Source organism: Sorex araneus, chromosome 2 (genome assembly GCF_027595985.1).
Source record: "Sorex araneus isolate mSorAra2 chromosome 2, mSorAra2.pri, whole genome shotgun sequence".
NCBI lineage: Eukaryota > Metazoa > Chordata > Mammalia > Eulipotyphla > Soricidae > Sorex > Sorex araneus.
Genome location: NC_073303.1, coordinates 95492034 through 95519142, shown reverse-complemented (window position 1 = coordinate 95519142; position 27109 = coordinate 95492034). Strand labels below are relative to the sequence as shown.

Below are 27109 nucleotides of genomic sequence, written 5' to 3'. Positions count from 1 at the left end.
TGAAACCCAGTGAGCCACAAGCAAGGCAAGTACCCTACTACCTCTATAGTGCCCCCTCGGAGCTTTTTGCCTCCCTTTTTAGTTCATTCATTTTTATTAGTGGCAGAATAAGCATATATGGGTAATTTGGAAGACTCAGGTTCAAATTAAGTAGGTACTTTCTTACATTTACTCATTTTGATTTGCAAAAATAAGATTTTGTGTTATTCGGTGTCATAGTTCTTTCCAGGGCAGTTTTGACACCAGAGGTTCCCAAACATATTTGGCCTACTGACTCCTTTCCAGAAAGAAATCACTTAGCACCTACCTCAAAATCTGCCTTCTTTAAGAAACAAACATCCGCTCCCCCTACAATTGCAGCAGGAGCTAGTACCATCGCCCCCTGTATCATTCCAGTGTCCCCCTGTGGTAGTATCCTTTGGGGGAAATGCTAAATTTTCCTCTTTCTTAAGCTGCTAATATTTTATGCTCCCAAACACATGATATCCAACATGTTTTTGTTACTGTACCTGTGTGTTATAAAGTAATAAAGCACAGAGTAGTGGGAAGGATAGACTCGGGATTCACGAAGAGGAGACGTCTGCATGTTTTTCTGTTGACTTCATCAGCAGAGGAACCATTGATAGAAGCTGTATTTCTAGAGTTTTCTATAGCAGCGGTACCTTTTATATACATAGCTAGATTAACACATACACACACATATTTATCTGTAAAAGTACATATATACATATGTATTATACCTATATAAGACATATATACATATATACACCTATGTGCATATATATACAAATGTACATATTTGTGTGTGTGTATATATAGACATACATATGTCCATATATATATTTACTTATGTAGTCTTTTGGGGTCACACCTGGCAGTGTTCAGGGCTTCCTCATGGCTCTTCACTCAGGACTTACTCCTGGCAGTGTTTTTGGGGACCATATGAGATGTTGGGGATTAAACCGGATCAGCCACATGCAAGACAAACTCCCTAACCTCTGTACTGTAACCACTACCTTTTCTATTTTTAACTTTTTTAATTTTTCAATTCCCATCCTATGAATTATTCTATAAGTTAATTTTTCTTCAGTCCACATCCTATTGTTAGAGGAAAGGAGGAGAGAGGTCAGTGCACAAGTCCTTGTGCATTATTGTTGTGCTTTTTTAAAATCTTCATATACAAGTTACACTTTTATCAGTATCATATCTTAAATTCTGTGTGTTTTTCTGCCATTTCAAATACCACTATAAGTTTAGGCTCTCTCACTTGCAAGATTTCAGAACAAAAATAATCATTTTCCAGTATACCTTAGATTCAGAGAAAGTTGCTGGAGCATAGTATTCACTTCTCACATGCCTTATTGTAACAAGTTTGACTGTGTACTCGATGTTATGCTGTGTAGTTTTTATCTGTCATTTCTGCTGATCCTCACTACAGCCTGGAAAGGTAGGTAGATGCTGATTTTTTTTCGTTTTCCAGGTGAAGAAACTGAAGCTTAGAGAAAGTAACTTGCTGAATGTCATACAGCTAGTGAGTGGCAAAGTGAAAATTTAAATCATGTTTTGAAGAGGGATATTGCTAAAGAACAACATGTTATATTTAATTTCACTCTATGGCTGATATAAGGGAACAACCTAAAAATCTAGTGCAAAGGGGCTTTCGAATAATGAGGATCTATAAAGACATTCTCAGAGATACTACATTTATAGCAGGCCTATGTATTAAAGTTTCAAAGGGTTATTTTTTTTCTCAGGCTGAAGAAAAATTAATACTTGGACATAATTTCTCAGTTTTTAAATAATATACTTAAGGTATATGTATCTTACGCTAACAGTTATCTCTAACTTAAAAAATAAAGAGCTGTTTAAATACTGGAGTGGTGATTGCAAAAATCATTTTTAGTTTTCAACAATAGGGTACCAGGAAATGTGCAAGTTTGATGGATAACTTTATGGAAAAATAATTTAAAATAATTTAAAATAAATATAATACATCATTTCTATATAGATTATTAATTGACTGCTTTTGCAATAATTTATACTAGGAAACAATAAGAATAGAGGAGATTTGTAAGTAGGAGTATCTGTGATAAAGATACATTTTTCAGGTTTTTAAAGAACAGATATTTAATAAATCTTATTTGTGCAACTGCTGAAGAATATGGAGGCAAGGAGGAAGAAAGAAGCGGTTATTTCATGTCTTCACTCAAAATAGAAAATATTAGCTATTTGTTTAAAAAGTACATAGAAATACTAAAATTGTTATGAAAATGGTTTTGTAATATTAGTCTAGAGATATTTATCTTAGCATAACACAGAAACTAGAAACATAATTTTTGGGTAAGGTTTTTACATTTGGCAAAAATATATAACTATAAACCTTATAAGGCTGAGATATAATAAATTGAGGGAAAGTACTAAAAAAAAAAACAGAAAAACAGTAGTGTAAAAATATGGGTGATGGACTCAAATAGACTCATATTTAAACATAAAATGGTTCTAAGCAACAAGTATATTTAGATTAGTAATAACCAAAAAAGTTGAAGAGAAGACAGTAATTCTCTTTCACCTTCAATATAAGAAAATATTAACTATATAAAATATATATATTATACACATATACATACATATTAAAGATTGATTTTACAAATTATTGAGTGGTCTAAATGGTTTACTCAAATACTAAATTTATTGCTGGTATTGTGGCAATATGTATCAAAGTAAAACTTGTGAATCTACTTTGATCCAAAAACACAGTAAGATTTATCAAGGAGATGGGACAAAATTATGTATGTATAAGAATAGACATATATATCACACAGTTATATATGTGTAATAAGAATATTATGTATAATAATGAAAAATGAAAATGAACCTGCATTTGACTGCTAAATCAAATCAATTACAGTGCATTCATATAATGAAATTCTTTGCTATCAAAAATATTATAGAATGGAAATTTAGATACATGGACAAAATTTCACTAGTGAAACAAAGCAAGTTTGCAAAAATAAATATATTGTAATTCCAGTATAAAAAGCTATGTGCAGTGTCTGTGTTCAAAAAACTTACATCAAAACAACTTGAAATGAGCAGGAACTATTTTCCATTAGTCTTACAGCTTGCCAGATAACACCACCTTGACCTCTGCTACCAAGGAGAGGCGTCTTCTGATGTCATTTTCGGGTGGAAGTCAGAATGCTTTCTCTAATGAGCATCTCTTAAATACATTTGTTGACCATTGCTCCTTTTTTTCCAGTCCTCCTCCCAGTCCATCAGGAACACTGACCATTACTTCTGGGCATGCCCAATACCAGTCTGTTCCAGTTTATGAAATGAAGTTTCCAGACCTGTGTGTGTACTGAGTGACTCGCGAAGACCTCAGCATAGGATTTTAAGCCTGAAAATTATAAATCCAATTCAAGTTTTGAGGGCTTATTAATATGTGTCAGCAGATTTCTGAAAATAATAATGCAATTTGTCTTTAACCAAGTGCTTGGCTGTACCATGTTAGAAAATTTGAAATAATATAATATTTAGAATACTTTTGTAGATAGTTTTATGCCATGTTCATTTCTTCTAAGATTCCTGTTGGCTCTTAAAATTGAGCATATATATGTCCCAAATCATTCCTTTGTTAAACTGTGTATTTCACAAAGATTAGTAACAGCAACAAAATAATCCTACAGAGGGTTGAATATGTATGAAATGTATGAAAATGTATAAACTGTATTTCTTAAACTTTTACACTGCTGCTTAGAAATAGAACCGCTTTTGGTTTTGTTTATGTGATAAATCAAATATGTATTCATCTATTCTCTCCTGGGGCTGCACAACTGTTGTGATCAGCATCCCACTATTTATTACTGTAATACTACAGGATAGGCATTCCTCAGTTTGTTTATGATAGTGATACCTATTGAGTACTATATCTAGAAACCAACCCTAAAGGTCGCCATATTTTAAAATGTCTTGTTCTTGAATACTGTGTTTTTTCCCAGGAGTTTTACCGTGATACTTGAGAGGCTGAGAGTTTTCTCTTAGAGTACCAAACTGTGCAATACTTTTTTACATCTTAAGATGTATTAGTTTACAGACTATGCTTTGAAATTATAGTAGTATTTTGCTGTGACTCCATTTATAAAATGATATATATTAGTGTAGGGGAAAGGACATTTTAAACAGCTATTAGTTTACTTGTGAAGAGTGTATACATTTTGATTTCTATTAAGAGCACATTAATTTATGTTGTGCATTGTTTGAAATCCTCATAGTAAAAAAAAAAAAATCCCCAAATGAACCTTTAATTAGTTTGCAGTATTTGAATCATAACTTACATGTAGCTCAGTTTGAGTTTTGTTTTAATCCATTTGGAAAGAGTGCCTATGGTTTTAGCAATCAGGTGTGCTACGGATCTTCAGTTTAGATGTCTGTTGGTTTAAGTCAGTGGCTCACGGGATTCCATGTACAGTCTGCATGTGCTGGCAGAAGCCGTACCGTTTTCTTCAATTATGTACATCTTAATGAATTCCATCACATGGCAGCAATGAACTTTTTTTTTCCAACTCTTAACAAAATTCTCATAGGAAACTTTACTAAAATTACTTGTTTAAAAATTCCACTACCTTTTCAGATTTTATTTCTTTTTACGCAGCACAATATACATCCAAAAAATTTAGCTCTAAAAATATTCAGGTTTTCAGTTTTTATCTGAAAAATTGCAGTGATGGATGGAGTCACTCTGATTAATTTGGGCACTGTGAGTAGACACACAGAAGGGAGGAAGTGTAACAGAACAAGCATATTCAAAAATGTTTGAATCCTATACATTTGATCTATAAATCAATACTCCAGCCGCCCAGGAAGTAATAATAATCAAGCATAGGTACAGCAGGCCTGTTTTCAGAGTGATGGAGCAGTCAGTGTTGGCTTCGCCCTGGCCAGTTTGCTGGCAGTTACTCTTTGTCACGGTAATTTTTTTCTCTTGATTATTTAAAATGGTTCCCCAGTTGGTGGCCAAGTTTTATGGGTTTTGTTTGGTTTTTTTCCCCCCATTTTTTCTGTATTTTTAAAAGGAGAGTATTCACTTTGCACTCTGTATTAAAAAATTTAAGCAGGGGGACATGCAAAAAACAATCATCATCCACTTGGATGTCATTTTATAGATTAACACTGTGTGCTTTTGTATGAAAAAATATAATTTAATAGTATGAGAAAGAGTATATATATTCATTTGCACTCATGCAAAACAAACTTTGCTCTACAGGAATTTTTATGTTACTCTGTGATTCAGAAATGCATGTATTGCATGTAAAGGAAAACCAGTTTAATTACTGTGTGTCACATCTTTCTTGTGTCTGTAAACCGTTGATTTGGATTTTGTGGGAGTTTTCTTTGTTTTTAAATCATAGTAGACTTCTGTATATCCTAGATTACTGAACTGGTCTTGTTAACAATGATTCTCAAGAAATGGATCTTTTCTTTGCCTTGTTCCTTTCAGGAGAGTGCCGGAGATCCTGCTGGTAATAGGTATGTATACTGTATTATGTAACCAGTTTGGAGACAAGGTTTAGGGTTTGTTGAAGTTCTCTGTATTGCTATATTTTTGTAGATATTTCAAACTCAATAAATTGTTAATCATTCTTCTTGTGGTATATACTTTATATCATTCTTTTCTTTAAACATTGAATAGTTAGTATTTAAATGTTCTTCCTATCTATGTTGTCTTTGCCTGTTTATATAGTTTTATTGGAATGTATCTAAGTATCTGTGTACACACACACACAAACACACACAAACACACACACTTCCTTAATACTTTGAATTCAATATCTGTTAGACTAGTGTTATTGAGCCAAAGTGATAGCTCAGTAGACTAAATGAATGTGTTGCATGTGGGAGACCAGGGCTCAATTCCTGGCACCCCATGGTCTCCTGAGCACAAAGCTTGTAGTAGCCCCAAATACCGCTGGGTGTGTCCTCCAAACAAACAGAAATAAAATAAAGTTGTACTATATCAGCAACTAATTTCCTCTATTCAAAATGCTGTCTTCTTGTCTGAAATTGAACTCATTTGCCTTATTCATTTCAATATATGTTATAATTGTAATGAAGTAATTTTGGGGAATGTAAAGTTCTTTGTGCAATTCCTATGTAAACAATAAAAAAGTCAAAATTATTTTGGTATAAGTAAATTTTTATAATGGCTATTACATTTATTAATTTTTCCCAGTGTTTTGCTTTAGTTTAAAAATTAAGAACTCTAGTGAAAGCAAAGTTGCTCAGTGAACTCCTCCACACACACAAACATACAGACACACACACACATGTGTGCGTGCGTCTCAGAACTGCAGTTGCTGGTTATAGCAAACAGTAAGCATAGTACAAGCTCAGTGTGTGCTCGTGAAAGCGCAGTTGCCATATCAACATCAATTTGAATGTTTGTATTTTCAACCTTACCTCCTTACTATATAAATTGTATGAGGTCTCTTAAAAAAAACAAATAAAAGCACTCCCACCTTCTCTCATTCTGGTTTGCTTGTCCTAGCACTTGTACACATCAGACACGGTGGGTTTCAAAGACTTTCTTTAGACAGGGCAGCAAAGCAGCTGTAGGTTCAAATCCAAAACTATTACCTTCTGAGCACGCCTGCAGAAAGCAGTGTACCAGGCAACACTTGAAGCTGTAACTTTGGCCTTTGAAAGTTAGCTGTGAGGAATAATTAATTGAACCGTTTCAAAGAGGTTCACTCTGCCAAGCCTGCAGGACACCAAATAGGCAGTCAATATTATTATTAAAAATCGTCATTGCATTCACAGTACTGGAGCTTCTGGAATATGACTGTGCTGTTCCTTAGTCTTAAACCAGTCACCCCACAGCTCTGAACCTGTTTCCTTATAATGGAAAGAGCCGTTTGAATGATGTGCTACCAAATGCTTGCTTGCCAACTCTTAACTTGTATCTTGTTTTCTCGTCTGACAAATTACTCATCTTAGGCATACCATGAATAAGAGAATAGGTAGGGCATCAAACATGGCTCTAAAGTTTTCTGTATCTGCCTTTTACTTACACTACACTTTGGTACAACGTATAGGCAGTCTCTCCTAAAGTTCTGAAAACAGGTTGACATACAAGGATCTTGACTTTGGGAGTAATCACACTCCAGCTGGGACAAGGAAGTGACAGATAAAAAGTTAATGAAGAAGCAATTTTTAAAAATTGACCATCACGGGGCCGGAGCGATAGCACATTGGGTAGGGCGTTTGCCTTGCATGTGGCCGACCCGGGTTCAATCCCCGGCATCCCATATGGTCCCCCAAGCACCACCAGGAGTAATTCCTGAGTATAAAGCCAGGAGTAACCCCTGAGCATCGCTGGGTTGTGACCCAAAAAGCAAAAAAAAAAAAAAAATTGACCATCACATACACGGTTTTCTCAAGATAGTCTCAAGATTTCATTTCTAGATAATGAAAGTCAGGGAAGCATCCTCTGGCTTCTGTTTATGGTCGGGGTGGGAGTGGGGGGGGTGCTGTAATTCACTCCCCAACATTTTTATTTCCCACTCATGCTCTGAGAAGGCCCATGTCAGGATGCAGGATAACTGGAAGTTCACAAAGCAGGCGTGCTCAGAACCTGTCCTGTAAATGAGGCAGGCTGAAGCTTCATGAGAGAAATCTTAAAAGATGGGTGATTTTTAAAGCATGGGTACATGCTGTTTAGAACGATTCCAAAGAAAACAGGAATTAGCAACATAGAATAATGAGAGATTTATGTACATCACACCTTGGAGAAGACACAAAAGCGTTGGACCTAGGTCACAGCTGAGAGATTGGCATTTGATGTGGCTAAGGAACACTTCCTCATAACAAGAAGAAAGAGAAAGTTTGTGCAGGTAAATTTTGTAGTTTTGCGGGCTTAAAGTGAAGAAGGATATTTCACTTGGAAAAACTGTTTTCCCAGTAGAGTTTTAGGTGAGATATTTTTGCTAGAGTGTTCATGAGTGCCTTGCATTTTTTGCATGTCTCTGAGCCAAGTCCTTCATTCTGGACTTGAAGCATTCCGTATGGCAAACCGACTTCAAAGACAGAGACGGGTCTCCCTTTGCAGCCAAAGTAGACATGCTTGCTTCCTGGACAATAAGACTTGTGTCTGCTACAGTTTGAGGTAGGCTTTCAGCCAGTTACACAAAGTCTGTATTTTCCCAAACGGAGGTTTCTGTGTAATCGCACCATGTGCAGTTGTCATCTGGTCTTTGCATTGCCTTGAAGCCTGAGGAACCATCAAAATGCTGATATGTATTCCAACTGTAGCTGTTACTCTATTAGTTTTTTGTCTCTAGCCCTAGTGTCTCCTGTGAGCACCCCTGAAAAAGACACTTCACCTTTCAGTTGCAAATAAGGTGAAACCATGGCTCCTTCATGGTTCTTGACGGTCATTAGTTGAGAATGAGGAAGTGTCTTTAGTTGAGAATGAGGGAGTGGTGGGAGGTTTGGAGAGAAGAGAGAAGGTACTGAACAATTAGCTTGAAGCCAATAAATACCAATTTTGGATGTGTGAAATTATGTGATCATGAAGTGAAGTATGTCGGTGGAGTTGATCCTTTCCTCCAGCAATTCTGAATTCCTGTGGGCTATGTGTATGTTATGGGTTTATCTTCAGAAGAGTTTGTCTTCGGTCATTGTCAACCATGGTGAGGTTATTGATGACCTGAGACTAATCTGAGACTGATCAAATATACTTGCATGGGATGAGGAAGGGAGTTTGGGGGGACCCACCTGGTAGTACTCAGGGGTCAATTCTGGTGAGCTTGGAGAACCACACGGGATACCAGGGATGGAACCCTGGTTGTGTGTAAGGCAAGCTCCTTAACTGTTGTACTGTCACTTTGGCCACACATTTTTTTTATCTCTTCATGATCATCTCACTTTTGCAGTCTACCTCACACACCAGATTGTACAGTACTTTTTGAAGAAGAGACTGGGAGACAACTCAGTGAGGTGCAGTTTATTATGTTCTGCACGTGCAAGTCATCTGGTGACCCCTAAGCACCAACACCACTGGGCCCAACTCAAACCACCATGCCCGCCCCATGGGGCTGAGGATCTTGGAGAGTGACCCTCTGTTCCCCAGGAGGCACCTCCTCATCTCCCCCCCAAAAAAGAAAACCAAAAAAGTACTGATCAGAATATTTTATTGAGCTCCCATAGTGCAGGAAGATGGAAACCAGCCCTTGCCATCCCCAAATGCACAGTCCAGTGTGATCTAGAACCAGGTCACAGTGGACACGTGCAGACATCTCTGTTCCCTCTCGGCCTCTGCTAAGGACAGAAGCACAGGCACCGTGGGGGCTCAAACAGGCTACGGGAAGGGGAGGAACAGAACTGCAGGAACAGAACGGCTTATCTGTGGATCTGCCCAGGACCGTATTGTGGTCTGGTCCCCTTGAGACCAAGTGAGTTGCCCAGAAATCTTCTCGTTCTTCTCAGGCCCTCCGCCTGGGGCCTCTCTTCTTCACTGACCTCCTCAGAGCTGGAGCCCAAGAAGGGCACAGAAGCCCCTCCGTGCACGCTGTCTGCACAGGAGAGCTGGTGGCCCTGGCACTGTTGGCGGCCCGACGACTTGAGGCTTTGGTTGAAGAAGGCAGAGGCCATGCACTGGGCCGCTGTCTCATCGCAGGCACAAAGCAGCTTCGCGCACAGGCTCTGCCCCACACCTTTGGGGGTGAGAGCAGAGTAGAGCTGAGCTGTGGCACAGTGCACGGAGGCCAGCATGGCTCTGAGGCCCCTCCATCTCTTCCCTCCCACTCTTGTCTTGGAACCACTTTCCCTCTACTGGAAATACTCAACTTTTCTCCTTCTGTGTGAGCTCCTACGTGTATCAAGATTCCACTGGGTGTCCCATCCTCGAAGCTTCACTAAGCACCCAGGCCAGAGACCCATCTTATAACACTACTCACACAGGTTCTGATCAAACCTGCCTCGCTGGCTCTTGTTTATCACTTGTGGGTTTTATATTAGTGTAATTGTACAGTAATGTTCCCGCCTTCTCTCCTGCTAGATAGAAGAATCTTGCTTGCACATAACTCAACCCCTGACAAACATCTCTTGAATTAGCCCATCAAGGAATATTTGTTGGACAGATCCACATTTACTTCTCTGAGTCAGTATTTCCCCATTTGTCAGATTAAGTAATTCTGGTCCACTCAGTTAATAGGGCCAGTTACATATGGGATTCCAAATTAACTGAATTTCACACAAAGAGGACCCAGTAAGAAGTATATTTCTTTGGGGATGTATCTTTAGTAAACTCATTTATCTGAAATTTGATACATGTACCTTTTCTTATTTCTGTCATATTTCAGTGTATTGCAGTGCAATGGGGATGGATATTATATGTGTGATTCACAAAATAATACATCCGAAGATGTTTAGACATTAATTCGCATTCTCTAAAGAGTATCTTTGTTATTTGTGGTTTTCATCTACGCTAAAGACATAGTTTGGTCTGTTCTGACCTTCAAGTATTAATCAACCAGTCTTCCTTGCCACATGCCCTTTCCCCTCTAAATCTATATTGGCCTCCACTTTAGTTTCAAATACACTTTTCTGACTTTGAGCAGCAGAAAGCAGAGAGCAGAGAGGAATTGCGGAAGAGCAGAGTCAACACTTGCATGAGCCTGATACTCAGTGCTGAGAACATGCAGAACTAGCCCCGAGATGCTCTCGTATCTCACTGCCCCAACATAGTACCCAGCACAGGGCACTGTGCTTCGGGCTCACAAAGGGTGACACTGGTTCAGACTACAAGTGCAGAGCCCCAGCATTCTATGAGTTGGAGGGGTGGGAGAGGAGCAGGCCAGGCCTGCAGGTGGGACTGAAGGATGCCAACAGTGAGCTTCTGACTCCGTGTCTCTGCCTTGGGAGAACAGAAGCTAAGTGTTTTATTTGGTTTGGGTTTTGCTTGGGGACCACACCTGCTGGTACTCAGGACTTACTCCTGACTCTGTACTCAGAGATCACTCCTGTATGTGCTCAGGGCTTGAACTTGGGGACCGCTTGTAAGACATGTAAGGCAGGTGCCATACCTCAGCAGCATCCGCATACTCTCCTTGCCATCATGATGTATCTCTCCCTCCTCACCTTGTACCTTGTACCTCGTACATTCTGGCCTCCCCTCCCTGCTCTGATGAGAACCACTAGGGCTCCTAGCCTGCCGGCAGTTCCTGTGATTGTCTTTTCTCTTTCTAGAAATACCCACTTTTGTTAATGGGGGTTTTCACAAGTCACTGGGGAGAAGGTTGCTGCTTCTTAGAAGACAGTCACTGGCAAACGGAGGCTCAGTTCTAAGTCCAAGACAACCCACTTTTCCAGGCCCAGGACCAGCGTTCTACCTTATTTATCTTTGTGCCATCTGGGGCTCCGACTTCCTCCTCTATCTCTCAGGCGAGCACATCCTTACAGGGTTGATGTTAAGAGGAACCCCTGGCCACACCCCAGGCAGACTGGCTGTGCTGACCCCGGGCTGTTTCTGTTCTTCTGTCTGCTCTCACTTTAGGCAACTGGTTAGAACTCTTGGGGAACTCCGTGGCAGCAACAGGGGTCCCACTATGTGTCTCCAAGTTACAGGAGATGAAAGGGTGCTTAGAAAAGTTGCCACCAGCACATGCTGGAGTCCCGAGGCCCACTGGTGGAAGGACTAGTGACTCACTTGCACCCCCACCACACTTACACTTGGGCGTGCTGTCCTCACACACTACCCGTGATGGAGGAAGCCTCTCTGGCAGGCATCCCAGCCTCCTCACCTGCTTCAGGCAGCAGTGGTGGGAAAAGCAGCATCTGAAAGAAAAAAAAGCCCTTCACTTGACTGATGCTCAACAACCCCGGACACTCCCTCAAGGTTTGCTTCCTTCGTGTTCCCTGGAGGCACCAGAACCTCCTTTCAGGGTACTTGGACCAGGATCATATGTGTATCAAAGACCACCACTATGGTGATTTGGGTTGTGTGCTACATACAGGGGCTGCATCAAAGATAACACATTTAAACACTGAAACACACGGCATCTTTAAAAAAGAAAAGTTAGGGGCTGGAGTGATAGCACAGCGGGTAGGGCGTTTGCCTTGCACGCGGTCAACCCGGGTTCGAATCCCAGCATCCCATATGGTCCCCTGAGCACTGCCAGGGGTAATTCCTGAGTGCAGAGCCAGGAGTAACCCCTGTGCATCGCCAGGTGTGACCCAAAAAGCAAAAAAAAAAAAAAAAAAAAAAAGTTAGGGGCCAGAGCAATAGTGCAGCAGGTAGGGTGCTTGCCTTGCACACGGTGACCTGAGTTTGATCTAGGGCATTGCACATAGTCCCTGAACATTACCAGAAGTAACCCCAGAGCATCACCAGGTGTGGTCCAGACCTCCCCGTCCCCCAAAATAAAAGAAAGAAAAATTGGGGGCCAGAGAAAGAGTACAGGAGTTAAGGTTCTTGCTTTCCACAACATCATCACCCCACTTTAATCCCTGGTACCATATTTGGTCCCTGAAGCAGTGCCAAAAGTCTGAGCACAGAGACAGGAGCAAGCCCTGAGCATAGTCAAGTGTGGACTCAAAGCAATTTAAAAGATTGTTGACAGCTAAAGTATACAATGTGTATATTCATTATTGAAAATTATTAAAGGTGGGAGCAACAGTAGAGGGTGTTGGGCATTTGCCTTGCACAGACCCAACCTGGGTTTGATTCCTGGCATCCTAAGTCCCGCCAGGAGTGACCCCTGAGCACAAATCCAGGAGTAAACAATGAGCAGTTATGGTGTGGCCATAAAGCCAAAAGGTGGGAGAATGAAAATTATTAAGATTAGTTAAATGATTTGTAAAAATCAATTTAAATTATTAAAATTATTTCCTCACATATAAAAGATAATGTGTTGAGTAAGGGATGCTATTTTTTGTTTACAGAAAAGTATCATATGAGATGAGGTGACCCCACTCCCTCCTCCTTTTGGCAAAATAGAATAGTTAATAGCTCGTCCACAGGATCCTCTCTTGGTCGTAGCCTTAGCAGAGAGCAGAGTGACTATCAAGTATAAATGTAGAACTGCATCTAGAAAGCTCCCAGCATGGAGGAAAAACTTTAGTTAAGTGAATGGAAATCAATTGATACTTTTCTTTTAATAAAATATGTCCATCTAGCCTAATAAGAGTAGTAAAATCTCTGTGTTCCCCTGTCCCACACAGGTAGACAGCCCCAAGATACATCTGACAGCGACAGCCCTAAGGATTGCTCCCTAACCCTCCCTTTATCACTCTTCTCTGTCTTTTAATGACTCACTCAGTCGTGGATACCATAGCCAGAGCAGCTCTTCGCCATCAATGGGAAGTTTGGGATAGAACGCTTGTGCTCAGCCTAGCATCTGCTTCACCGGCATTTATCAGCCTGGTTGGTGGTTCTGGGGGCCAACAGGGCTACATCCTGCAGTCATGGGGTTAGGAGTGGAGGTGTGGAGACATAGGGGAGGGATAGGCGCTACCATTTGAACTCTGTCCCCAACCTGAGCTGGTCTCTTGAACGCAGAGCTCTCCCTTATGGGGGGACTCAAATTTGGGCCACACCCAGCAGTGGCAATTCTTGGTCCAGAGCTTGGGGGTTGCTCCAGTGGTGCTCGGGGTTCACGCAGTGCTAGGAATCAAAGGCAGGACTCTCACATGCAACACCTGCAATCAGCCCTTGGAGTGCCCTCTCTCCTGGACCATGCCTGCAACATCTTCCCAGTGTCTCAACTCTCTTCTCTAAGTACTCCTCAAACTCATCTCCAAGTGGAGTTCTCGCCTTCCCTCTGATCCTTCTGCCATACAGACTCTGTTGAGTGACAGTTTTGCTGACTTGTCCAGTCTTTCACCAAACAAGTTCCTGTTAGGCTTAGGCAATTTGTTCTACGCTATTTTGTTTTGGTTTCATTTTAGTCTCAATGACTGAATCGGTAGCACAGCGGGTAGGGCGTTTGCCTTGCACGTGGCCGACTCGGGTTGGATTCCTCTGTCCCTCTCGGAGAGCCTGGAAAGCTACCGAGAGTATCCCGCCCGCACATCAGAGCCTGGCAAGCTCCCTGTGACATATTTGATATGCCAAAAACAGTAACAACAAGTCTCACAATGGAGATGTTACTGGTGCCCGCTCGAGCAAATCGATGAACAACGGGACAACAGTGCTACTGTACCCAGCGCAGCTCTCAGCACAGAGCAAAAGAACTCAGGAAATGTGGGTTGAATACATGCATGCATGAATAAGTGAATGAGGTCAATAAAAAATTTTCCCAGAGCAGCACATGGAAAGTTTAGCAGTTTCATTTTCTTGTTAATAAGCCCCTTTTCATGTGGTCTCCTGCAGGGCAACACAACTAGAAACCCCAGGTGTAGACCTGCTCACTGCAAAAGAGGCAGAATTGGGGACTTCTGAAGTGCTACCACAGATTGCTCCTCTCTGGGCAGCTGGGAAGGGGGTTATGAGGGCTAGAGAGCCAAGTCCAAAGATCAAGATTTGCTTGGCCTTATCCTTTGCATCTGGATGACTTAGATACAACAGCCTTAGTGCCTCCTCAGTTGACAAAATGGACCACTGATGACAATGAGCCCTCTTGGGAGATAAAGCTTCAACTGCTCCCTGTGAAACCTCTCTCTGGGGGCAGCATCTTCTACATCCCCGCCCCCACCCTGTACTTACCTGTCCAGAGCATCCCTGGGCTCTCCTCGTCCTTCTTGCCCACAGTAGCAGCCATAAGACTCAAATTCCTCCGGGCACCGGGACGTCAGGCAAAAGAGCATCTCTCCCAGTCGAGGGGACCCCTGCATGTTGCCCCCATTTTCCTGCTGCAGGAAGGTGAGTCGGTCACAGGCTGGTTAGAAACGAAACCGAGAAGGTGAGGACAGATTCACAGTGGACTGAGGACAGCCCTGTCCTGAGCCAGCCCTCGCTACCTTCCTAGCTGTGCCCCTGTCTGCTCCAACTGTCTTTTAAAGCCTCTCTGCCTTTCCTGAATGCACCTGCTGTGCAGCCTCCTTGTACTCACCCCCTGAGAGATGGGTGCAGGTCATGGTGAGAGATGCTCTTCGGCCCAGAAAAAAAATTCCATTTTATGAAGAGGTGCTCAAGTGCAGTGTTCAGGAGTCACTCCCAGCGAAAAGTGGTCAACTGGGTCACAGGGCTCAGTGATAGGCCCTGAGGGTATAGTGCTACTTAGCCTTGGGGTGCTAAGGACCACCAGAACCCACCTTAGGGGTGCTTAGAGGGCCATCGAATTGACAAATCCTGTCAGGGTTTGAACTCAGGTCCCAACACAAGCAGAGCATGGAACTCTGAACTGCTGAACCATCTCCCCAGATAACTCATCTAATTTCTCTTGTGTTTTGCTTTGTTTTTTGGGGTGTTTTTTTGGGGGGTCACACCTGGCGATGCTCAAGGGTTACTCCTGGCTCTGCACTCATGAATTACTCCTGGTGGTGCTTGTGGGACCATATGGGATGCCGGGGTTTAAACCCAGGTAGGCTGCATGCAAGGCAAATGCCCTACCCACTGTATTATCGCTCCAGTCTTCCCTCTTATTTCTGAGTAGAGAAACTGTGTTCCCCCCCCCTCAGGCCAGGGAGTGCCCAGCATCCTTGAGGAGTCCTTGCTGACCTCTTCAACTTCCTGGCCATCTGCAGCTTTGGTAGAATGAATCCACCATTTGTGTGAATCCACCATCATAAGTCTGGGTGAAGTGGAACCAAGGAAACGACAGAGGGCTCTAGGCACAGCCTCCCTCTCCGGGGCCCCGTATGCCATGGCTCTGCAGTGTCCACACTCCATGCTTGCTCAGTGTGAATGTGAAAGAGGAGGAAGAAGAGGATCGTGATAGCCAGTGTCTCTCCAACAAACGGTGCTGTGGACAGGGCCTGACTCTTGGCATCTGAGCCTATCAGAGGGCAAGAAAGCAAGCAACGGGGTTCTGGCCCAACATCGGAGAAGCTCCAGGCAAACCATGGACCCTGTGCACCCCCCACATGCTCATCCAGCAAGGGGACAGACAGCACCTTCTAGTAACAACCTTGGCAAAGGACATGGTGGGATGTGGTGGCCCCAGGGCTTCCTTCCTGACCCCCTGGGGGGAAAAGACAGGCATTCCCACTGCCTACCTCTGCTCACCTCTTCCAGTAGTCTTCCCAGGGCCACCTTTGACAGAAGACACGGCTGAACTCAAAGACTGGGTGCTGGTGGGGACATCAGAGACCCCTTGAACTGTGACCACAATCTCTGCTGATCCTGAAAATACACAGCATTAGAGCCTGCTTTCAAATATCAGTTCAAGAAGAAACTTGCCCATCAAGATAGGTTCAAGGCCAAAGGCACACAGATAACAACAACAACAACAAAAAAAACCACGTGGGTGTTAGTCCCCCATTCTATTACTTTATATTCCACAAATGAGTGCAATCCTTCTAACACCCAAGGATAGTAGAGATAAGGACCAGGAGGATTGCTCCATGGCTTGGAAGCCGGCCTCACATGCTGGGGGAAAAGGCAGCTCAGATAGAGAAGGGACCACCAAGTAAAGGGTGCTTAGAGGGCCCAATTCGGATGGAAGATGGGTGCTGAAAGTAGACTACAGACAGAACATGATGGCCACTTAATACCTGCATTGCAGACCACAACACCCTAAACGAGAGAGAAAGTAAAAGGGAATGTGCCTGCCACAGTGGCGGGGAGGGGGTAGGGAATGGGGTAGGGGTGGTGGGAGGGATACTGGGAACACTGGTATTGGAGAATGGGCACTGGTGGAGGGATGGGTACTCGATCATTGTATGACTGGAAGGTAAGCACGAAAGCTTTTAAGTCTGTAATTGTACCTCATGGTGATTCATTAAAAACAACAACAACAAAACAACCCAAACACTGAGTGAGATCTGCCAAAGGGAGGCGGCAGACCTCCGGGCAGAGTCTCAGGGAGCCAGGAATTCCCAAAGTATTGAATAATCACCACATTTTCTGAGATAGCCTCAAGACTGACATAAGTTGGTCAGAATATCTGAATGCCGCATGAACAGAAGTGATTACAGTCTCTCAGTCCTCTGCATGACATTTAACTCCTAGGTACTGTCGGGAGATGGCCCTTCAGGGGCTTGCAATGAAGAGACGGAGGGCATAGGGGAGAAACTAAGTCAAATCATGGTTCGTAATCAGCTAGCAAAACTCCATCCCATAGTCCGCAACAAACCACTGCAATAATTTCTGTGTTCTGGGCCCACCCTCAGCTGTGCTCAGGATTTACTCCTGGCTCTCCATTCAGGCATCGCACCCAGCAGCCTCAGGGGGCCATCTGGGGTGCAGGGAATCAAACCTGGGTCTGCCACATGAAAGGCAAACATCTCACCCACTGGCTCCCTGCTATAGTCTAGGATCTCAGGGTCAGTCTCATCTGCCCTCTTAGCCAGAGGCTGTCAAGTCTCCAGACCGAGTCCCAGCCTCCAACCCAGCCTGGTCCATACAAGGACCATTCAGTAGGTCCAAGATCTCCCTGCCACGGCTACACCACTCAACTCCCAGAGCACTCCCTGCCTGATGCCTCTGACCCATTTGCTCGCAATCTTTCCCTTCTATTGGTTTGCTAATGACCCAGGAGCAAGGCTGGAAGAATCATGCACCACTCTCCCAGCCCTGCCTTGAATATTCTGCTCATGTTCTAGGTAAACAGAAACCTGGTCTCTCTCTCCCAGGGCTCAACTGACCGAGACACTCCTTGACTCTATTTTTCTCAGCTTTTGCCTAGTCCTCATTTCAACGTGACCTCAGACTTGCCCCATGAGAATTGCAAGCTCATGCACAAACAGCCTTATCCACCCACAAATTTGTCTTCCCTCCCCACACACATATTCCTGAGATTTAAACCCTCACTTGGTTTTTTCCAGTCCGAGGGATGACCCGGCTTCTCCGGCCTCTGCAAAAGTCCTGCTTGAGAGAATGCCCATGGTAGATAGATAGAAGGAATTCCTGCTGGAGGCTTACTCTACCCTAACACCGCTTTGCATATCCCGAGCTCAGAAAACAACCCCCACTTGCTCTTTGCAATTTTCAAATCCCAGCCCTGCCAGTTGCCCCTCCCTCGGCCCCTTTTGAAAACGCCCAGTGAAGATAAAACTTAGATTCGAGGTTCAGTTTAGACCAGTTCTGCTCTACAGAAAACCAGAACAAAATCTGTCTTGCTTTCTTTAACAAATACCTGGCCATTCCTTTTGACAAAACCAGCCAAGTCCAGGTTGCAGAGCAGAAAGGACAGTGTTGGAGGGAAAGAAATCTGAGTTTAAATTTCAGCTCTGCTCCCTGCTGGAAGGATGACTCTTGGGTAAGTGTTGATCTCTAGTTTGGGGACATTAAACCACTGATACAGTTTGCGTGCTCATTGAGAGGCCTTTCTGCAAAGTGTCTGGTGATGAGGAGGCAGAGACACCATTAAAACCTTTCACATCTAGGGATGCGAAAGGGGTGTTTGTTCTCTCTTTGGGTTTGAGGTTCTGGGATAGAATGTTCTGTGAGTGCTGGTGTCCCCCAGAAGCCTACTTAGTGTCTGCTCCATGAAGTCCCTACTCCTCCTGCTAGAAGCCAGCATGCCCCGAGTAAGAACTTTCTGGATTGTTGGTGCTCATTAAACCTATGCCCCTGATGTGAGGCCACTTGAGATTGAATCCCCTGCCTACACCAGCCACTACTGGGGAAATAGATTCTTCTGGGGACAATTTCTTGCCCCTTTTCCTCCCACGTTGAGGTCACTAACCATTTGAGGGCAAAGTCAGCACCGTGTCAGCATTCTGTGCCTGACATCCAGTACCCACTTCTGCTAAGGTTCGGAAATGCTCTGCTACCAGATCCAGAGTGCAAGGCCAGCCCAGCACAGTTTCTGAACACAGGATTTTTTGGTTTTGTTTCATTTTTCTTAGAGAAGAGAAAGGAAACACTGAGCTACGCTCTTTGTCCACTTCTCTTAAAATGGAGGTTTTTTGTTCTTTGGACTGGATTGATAGCACAGCAGGTAGGGAGTTTGCCCTGCACGTAGTCGACCCAGGTTCGATTCCTCCTTCCCTCTCTGAGAGCCTGGCCAGCTACCAAGAGTATCCCGCCCACAAGGCAGAGCCTGGCAAGCTACCCATGGCATATTCGATATGCCAAAAACAGTAACAACAAGTCCCATAATGGAGACGTTACTGGTGCCTGCTCGAGCAAATCAATGAGTAATGGGATGACGGTGTAGACAGTGTTATTAAATAACAGTACCTAAGATCAGCTATAGGAATGGATAGACAAATGTTAATTGGTTCCATTTTTCTCTAAAGCAATTTGGCTACCTATTGAGAACCTTAGTCTCACAACATAGACTTTACTGGTGCCTGCTTGAGAAAATCGATGAACAATGGGATGACAGTGTGACAGTGCAGTGCAACAGATTCACTGTCACTGTCACTGTCATCCCGTTGTTCGTTGATTTACTCAAGTGGGTACGAGTAATGTCTCTGTCACACTCAGACCTGAGATTTTAACAGCCTCTCCTTACTTGTTTTTCCCAGTGATTGGAGGCTTTTACAGGGTTAGGGGAATAAGACCTATTGTTACTATTTTTGGCATATTGAATACACCACAGGTAGTTTGCCAGGGTCTGCCGTGCATGCAGGATACTCTTGTGCAACAGATTGAAAACCTTAAAATTATGATGCCCTTTATCTAGTAATTCACTTTAGAGGCATTTTTTTCTGATAAATTAATTATAAATGGAAAGGCATGAGCAAAGTACAAACCTATTATTTATAAAAACAAATGTTGGAACTAATTGATTAAATAAGTCATGGGTTCCATTATGAGAAACAGTTATCAGAAGAAATCACATTACATAAAAATATTTCATATAAAGCAACTATGAACATATGATATTAAATGATGCAGATCAGACTGAAAAATCAGGACTGCTAAGTAGTCTTAGCCATTTTATTTACATTCGTAAATGTGTGAGGGGAAGATGAGAAGTATTCAGATAGCCTAAGTGTCCGTCTTCAGCATGTGAAACTTTTAGTGGTTTAAACAGAAAATGGAGTCTACCTTTCTGTATTCTATTAATTAAGTGTGAAGTGTGTCTCTTTATTAAGGATGTTTCTTCCCCACCCCCAATTTTCAGTTTCCCACCCTCACCCCACCCTCGGAGCTATTCCTTTAAATAAAATTCCCTAATATTTGCTTTGGCACCATAAGTTGTACCCTGATTAATGACAGGATTTAACACTTACCATGTTCCAGCACCAAACCCTCCACCAGAATGTCCACTTCCCTTCGCCATAGTCCTAAGGTTCCCCCCCCCCCCGACTTGCCCGCTCAAGCTCCCTTGCACGTGGCTAACCCGGGTTCAATATCTCCATCCCTCTCGGAAAGCCCAGCAAGCTACCGAGAGTATCCCGCCCGCACAGCAAAGCCTGGTAAGCTACCCGTGGTGTATTTTATATGCCAAAAACAGTAACAACAAGTCTCACAATGGAGACGTTATTGGTGCCTACTCAAGCAAATCGATGAGCAACAGGATGCCAGTGCTACAGTGCTATCTAGGGCACAAGAGTATATACAAAGGTGGAAAGCAAATGTGCTTACCTGGAGGGGTTGTGGTCGTAGTAACTTCTGCACTTTCCCTGTCTTGGCCTGTTTCTTGTGCCAAAAAGAAGAGACAAGAGTGTGTTTGTCAACCATGGGCATCCCGCCTTGGTTTCCACAAGCTGCTTCCTTCCTACTGGGTATTGAAGGCGAGTGTGCTTAGCTCTTGGCCCTGATCATGTCCCAGGAGAAGGGGGAGGGTAGGATCACAGCTGGGCCAAAAAAGACAACCCCCGTCCCACCCCAAAATATGGGTTTGCTGACAATGCAGCTGCAACTTAGGTGGGAAGCAGCTGAATTTGTGAAATACTTTGGCATAGCGGACTTTAGAATCTGAATGAATAACAAATAAATCTTTTTAAATTTTTATTATTTTTTTGAGAGAGAAAAGAATGAGGCAACAAAATTATGTGATTGCAGTAGCTTTAGATTTGGATCAAGGCAGCCTGCTGAGTGCTGGTTTTTCAGTACCATGAATTTCTTGCTATTGTGAGATAGACTTTAAGCTCCTACTATACTACTGGCTGAATGGGTCTCCTCCCAAAGGCTTGTATGTTAAAACGCAGTCCCCAATATAATGGATTTTGGAAATAGAGCCTTTAAGGAGTGACTCAGTTCCACCCTCAGGAATGGGATTAGTGCCCCAAACAAAAGGAGACTTTAGAGAGCTGCTACTCTCTTACTACCAGGTGTGATTTTAGCAAAAAAAAAATTAAAATAAATAAATTAATTAAATAATAAAAAAATACAAATCCTTATATCTGGCTGGAGCAGTAGTACTGTCGGGAGAGCACTTACCAGTACTCAGCTAACCTGGGTTAAATTCCTCTTACCCAATATGGTCCCCTGAGCAAAGCCAGGAGAAATTCCTGAATATTGATGGATGTGACCCCACCTCCACCACCACCAAATTCATAAATCAGAGAAAGGAAAACTGAGAGAGAAACTTGACCATACAGGTCCATTATTATTGAGCTTTAAGTCTTCTGTAGACTTAAGAAATAAACTTCTGCTTACGCAGGACTTCTGCAGGAGCTGTAGAAGCTGAGTCATCCCTCGGGCTGAACAAACCAAGTGAGGGTTTAAATCTCAGGAATATGTGTGTGGAGTGGGGAGACAAATCTGTGGGTGGATAAAGTTGGTTGTGCAAGAGCTTGCAGTTCTTGTGGGGCAAGTCTGAGGTCACATTGAAATGAGGGCTAGGAAGAAGCTGAGAAAAATTGAGTCAAGGTGTGTCTTGGTCAGTTGAGCCCAGGGTGGAAAGAGACTAAGTTTCTGTTGACCTAGAGCACAAGCAGAATTCAAGTCTTCTGAAGACTTAAGAAATAAACTGCTGCTTATTATAAGCCTTTAGTCTGGGAACTTGTTATAGGAACCAGAACAGAACATTATGTGCTACTACATGGTGCTAAGTATGGTGCTAAGTACCTTATTTGTCTTAGTAGCACCCCTGTGGATTAGTGCTCTGCTCAGCCTCATTTAGAGATGAGATGATGGCACACAAAAATCTAGGTCCCTGTGCCACATCATGGAGCTTGGAAGGGGCACAGTGATAACCCAGGCCACCTGGCTGAGCTAACCACTAGACTTCTGTGCCATTTCTATTCTAAGACAGAGAAGTGGCTTTAAAATGCTTTCCAGTTTTTTAAAGGAAGGAACTTTAAGGAAGGAACTTTCTTAAACTCTATGTGTCCAAAATTAAGATTATGAAGTTTTTCTGTGAAATTCAGGTTTTTGAATATCATGTTCCAGCCAAGAGAAAAATCAGAAAAGCCTAACTTGGGACAGGTAGTTCTCTTCAAAGACACAGTGTGTAGGTTAAGAACGCACACAGTGTGTAAGTTACTGTACTATGCTACCTGAACAAAGCTCTTCCTTGGAGCTTCTCTTTTATCTATAGGATGGGAGTGAAAGGTGCTTCCAAGCCCTTGGATGAATAGCTCACACTATGATTGCAGGGTCCCAGGAACATACCAGTACATCAATTTTCTAGTCTTATGTTGGATGTAAGAACTGTGACTTCAGAGGACTGTGTGAGCATTTACTGAGATGATACATCTTAAGAAAGCCTCCCAGTTTCCTGTTTGTGATCTGATGGTAGGTACTATATTTTAACCAAAATATAGTAGATCATGTTAACAAAAGAAGTTTGGTTTACTTTTCAATCCTAGTCCTTAGCAAAGAGTCACTATGATTCATGCCTAGTAGTAAAGGAACTGTGTACCTAAATCCCCACAAGCAAAGTAAATGGCTCCTTCTAATGACATACTGACCTAGCAATTTTTAGGTGAATAGATGCTCTTCATGAATATGTTATATCATAGAAATAAAGTACATCTTTCCACTCAGTCTGGAGTTAAAGACCCTTGCAAAAAGTCAAGGAACTTTCAGCTCTTCAGAACCCTTATTCCTCAGGTAATCAGCAAAATGACTGGTATCATGAGAACAAAGTAGAGGATTTTTTATGATATTTCTACCCGGGACTCCATGCTGGCCTCCTCCACCTCCCTCTCAGGCTTACTTGTCCTGGGGGGTGTGGTCTGTCCATCAGTGCTCGTCTTAGCAAACACTGTGAAAACAAATAAACAAATAAACCCATTTCAGTTCTCCAAGCTAGCTCAGTGCCTGAAGACAGGTAGGAGTCACAAACAAACAACAGAGACCAAAGAGATCTGGGAAAATATATGCACATTGCGTCATAATTAGGTCCTGATTCAGTGGACCAGGGACAACTGGTTATGATCAGTTTTGTGTTTAGACAAAGAAACCCGAAAATGACCCCCCTTGGGAGAAATGGGCATTATTTCCCCTGCCTGCAACCGAGTGAAGCCTGAGAGCAAATCTAATTTCAATGTAAGGACAGATACATTCCAGGTATCAAATTCTAGTCCTACACCCACACTCTGGATCTTGCGCAGCCTTTCTCTTCATCTCGATTTTCCAGTCTTATGTTGGATATAAGAACTGTGATATCAGAGGGCATTGTGAGCATTTACTGAGATGATACATCTTAAGAAGGCCTCCCAGTTTCCTGTTTGTGATCTGATGGTAGGTACTATATTTTAGAGCCATACCAAAATTCCTGGAAGTTCTTTTATCTAACCCTTCTGCCACGGTATCAGATAGGCATCCTCATCCCTCTCCAGGAAATGAGATTTTATTGGCAGACAGTTCTCCCATCCAGCTGGGGTCAGCTACAGCTGTTTTCCTGCTACTTTAACAGAGGTAAGTAGTTGTTAACAGAGATCCTGTGGACCCCAAAGCAGATCCTGTGAACCCCAAAGCTTAAAAGACTTAATCTTTTCCTTAGCATAGAGCACTGCTTTATGCAAATATAGGCACTGAAGCTTAAAGGGGTTAAAAAAAAAAGCAGTATCATGCCAAATCATATAGCCAAGGGCTGGGGATGTGACCCAGAGGTAGTGCCTTGCATAAGAAGACCTGAGTTTGTGTCCCAGCACTAAAAAAAAAAATGCCACTTAAAGATATTAGGACTGGGGAGATAGCTCAAGGGACTAGAATGTGTGTCTAGTATGCATAGGACCTGGGTTCAATCCCTGGCACCCCCAGTTTCCTTAGCACTGCCTGGAAACAACTGCACTGTCAGATGGTTCCCTAGTGACTCTTGGCACTGATGGGAAGACTACCTGAAAAGATATTCAAGATCACACAACTGAGACAAGGGAGGATATGACCCCAATATCTTGTTTGATCGAGACACACACCTATTCCATCTCCTGATGATAAAAACACTACTCTATAACTTGTGTGTGATAGACAGATTTGACCCTGCTGACTGCCTCCACCTTCAGGGAAGCATTTGTATGTGTTGCTGCCCAGATGGTGGCTGTGTGTGAGTGCATGTGCGTGTGCATGTGTGTGTGTGTGTGTGTGTGTGTGTGTATGTTCTAGGAATGAAAGTATGAGTTTATCTGTTCTCTCTCATAAGGCTCATGGGAGACCGTTGGGGAACCTGATTTCCTTTGCTTGCCACCTAAGGTCAGGTCATGAGGTGATGAGAATTCAAGCTGAAGGAAAGTGGGAATGTACCAATTCAGATCATTTTGTGATTGTCTGGTAGAACATGCATTTTATCCTAAACTTAAAGTGGCAGTCACAGCTGTATTCATGCTCAGGGTGTTTGTAGCTTGGGTAGGGTTCCTGGTGGAGCTTTGGCTGCCTGTGGATTCTGTTTTCTCTTTTCTTTAACATGAACCCCACAGCACAGTCTGTCCAGAGCTGTTGGGGGTAAAGTGTTCTTGAATGTGGAAGATAACCAGGGATGAGCTACACAATGCTCCACAAAATCAGTAGAAAGAAATAATGATGATTTGGGGGGGAGGGGGTAGTATTAGTATGGAATGTACCTCTGTTCTGAGGTGTAGGGTTGCAGGTTTAGCATAAAAAAAGACAGGATTTCCAGTTAATTTTGTTTTCCACATGAGCTACTAGGAAGGAAACTCTAAGCTTAAGAATGGCTCAGGAGATAGCTGTAAGGGCTTGAGAATTGAGTGTCATGCTATAGGCAGGAAGCCCCTCCAAGCACAGCTAGGGTGATCTTGGTGGCCCCAAAACTGCTGGGCCCAGCATCACCTGGTCAGAGCATGGAACTATTCTGCCTAGTTGGTCAAGTGTTGTTCACAGTGACCCCCAGACTCCTGAGCACTGCTTGGGAGGAACACTATCCCCCCCACCCTCCACACACAAATCCCATGGAGAAAATTTCTGAGACATGTTAATATACACCTAAAAAATTATTTGTTGTTTATCTAGAGTTCACCTTCAGGGGATGGAAGGAATGAGTGGAGAAAGTCACTGTCGTAGTAAGAGGACACTGATCTTTGATATTGGATTAGGTGACTTTAGTACTCCCACACAGATGTGTGAGGGTGGACCCCAGAAACATGATCATATCATGCCACAATGACATTTGACAATGACAAAAAATGACAGTGACAAATCAACACAAATCTTATTTTCAAATAATTGAATAAAATCAATTAAATATTCTCGATGAAAAAAATATTATCGATGACAGGCTGTTGGCTGGAGCAATAGCACAGCGGGTAGGGCGTTTACCTTGCATGCGGCTGACCTGGGTTCGATTCCTCCGCCTCTCTGGGAGAGCCCAGCAAGATACCGAGAGTTTCTAGCCCGCAGGACAGAGCCTAGCAAGCTACCCGTGGCATATTCAATATGCCAAAAACAGTAACAACAAGTCTCAGAATAAAGACATTACTGGTGCCCACTTGAGCAAATCGATGAGCAATGCGATGACAGTGACAGTGACAGGCAGTTGAGGATGGGCATCCTACATTTTATCTGCCAGAGCTAGACAGGTGGGAGATGGAATGTGGGAGAAATCTGAGCAAGGAGGGGCTCAAGAAAACTTAGGAGTGACACATGAGGCAATTCTACCGCACGCAGGTAGGGGGATTTTAGGGACAAATCCCAGCAAGTAGGATGATGGCCCAAGTAAATGCGAACATGTGGGTTCAGTTCAAGTTCCCTTCTACTTACCTTCTCCTGAGAGCGCCACCAGGCTGGTGTCTGTAGGCTCCAGAGGAACCCCTGGAAGAGAGAACCCCCTGAAAGCAATGACGGAATAGTGCCCACAGTGTCATATGTGTTGGGGTAGCACAGGATGGAGACAGCTAAGCCAGCAGAGGAGTTGCTGGAGGTGTGTTGGCAGGGAAGAGCAGAGCAGATTTTGAGTCTAAGCCTCCTCTGCCTCACTCATGCCTCTAAGAACATAGTGCTTCCCCCCAGAGAGGGCCCCACTCAGGATGTACCTCAGCAATGGGCGGGGGGGGGGGAGGACAGAAGAGCACCATCAACTAGTGCAGATGAGGATGGCTGTCATACTTTGAGAAGAGCCCTGTTCAAATGGGAAGCAGGGTGAAGATTTTTAGATTTTTTTAAAAGCACAGGACTACCATAGCCCAAATCACCACTCTATCACTGATTCACTGTCCTGTTGTTTTTCGATTTACTCGAGCGGGAGCCAGTAAAGTCTCCATTCGTCCCAGCCCTGAAATGTGCCAAGCGGTACATCATAAGACACTTGATACCCATTTTCCAAAATTACCGCACCATATTTGTTGGGGTTCAAATATGATGTGAACCATGGGAACACCTGTAAGGGCAATTAGAGGCCACCCTAAAAGCCTCCATCCCTCTCGGAGAGCCTGACAAGCTACTGAGAGTACCCTGCTTGCATGGCAGAGAGTGGCAAACTACCCGTGGTGTATTCGATATGACAAAAACAGTAACAACGATGGGCCTCATTTGCCTGACACTGAAAGAGCCCCCAATATGGCAGTGTTAAGAAGGATGAGCAAGGAGAGACTTATAAAATCTCAGGAACAAACTAAAGAGCCAAAACCATACTGAAAAATAATAAACTGGAAGGCATCATTCTACCTAACTTGAATATATATTATAAAGTCACAGTGATCAAAGCAGCAT

The 27109-nt window shown here is 43.2% G+C and overlaps 2 protein-coding genes across 3 annotated transcripts in view; one reads left to right on the top strand and one right to left on the bottom strand.

The window, feature by feature from the left end:
* The window catches only part of EFR3A (EFR3 homolog A), a 92111-nt gene extending 86469 nt beyond the window's left edge, over positions 1-5642 (top strand). For both annotated transcript variants that reach the window (XM_055126479.1, XM_055126480.1), the window contains exon 23: positions 3260-5642. In XM_055126479.1, the coding sequence (XP_054982454.1) occupies positions 3260-3365 (106 nt within the window). In that variant the 3' untranslated portion in view covers positions 3366-5642. The remainder of the gene's footprint in view (positions 1-3259) is intronic.
* A 3757-nt stretch (positions 5643-9399) lies between these two features.
* OC90 (otoconin 90) overlaps positions 9400-27109 on the bottom strand; it is a 40408-nt gene continuing 22698 nt past the window's right edge. Inside the window, exons 9-13 of the mRNA XM_055124468.1 lie at positions 26162-26212; positions 16166-16282; positions 14705-14876; positions 11729-11835; positions 9400-9713 (exon numbers count right to left, since the gene is read on the bottom strand). Coding sequence (XP_054980443.1) covers positions 9400-9713; positions 11729-11835; positions 14705-14876; positions 16166-16282; positions 26162-26212 — 761 coding nt within the window. The remainder of the gene's footprint in view (positions 9714-11728; positions 11836-14704; positions 14877-16165; positions 16283-26161; positions 26213-27109) is intronic.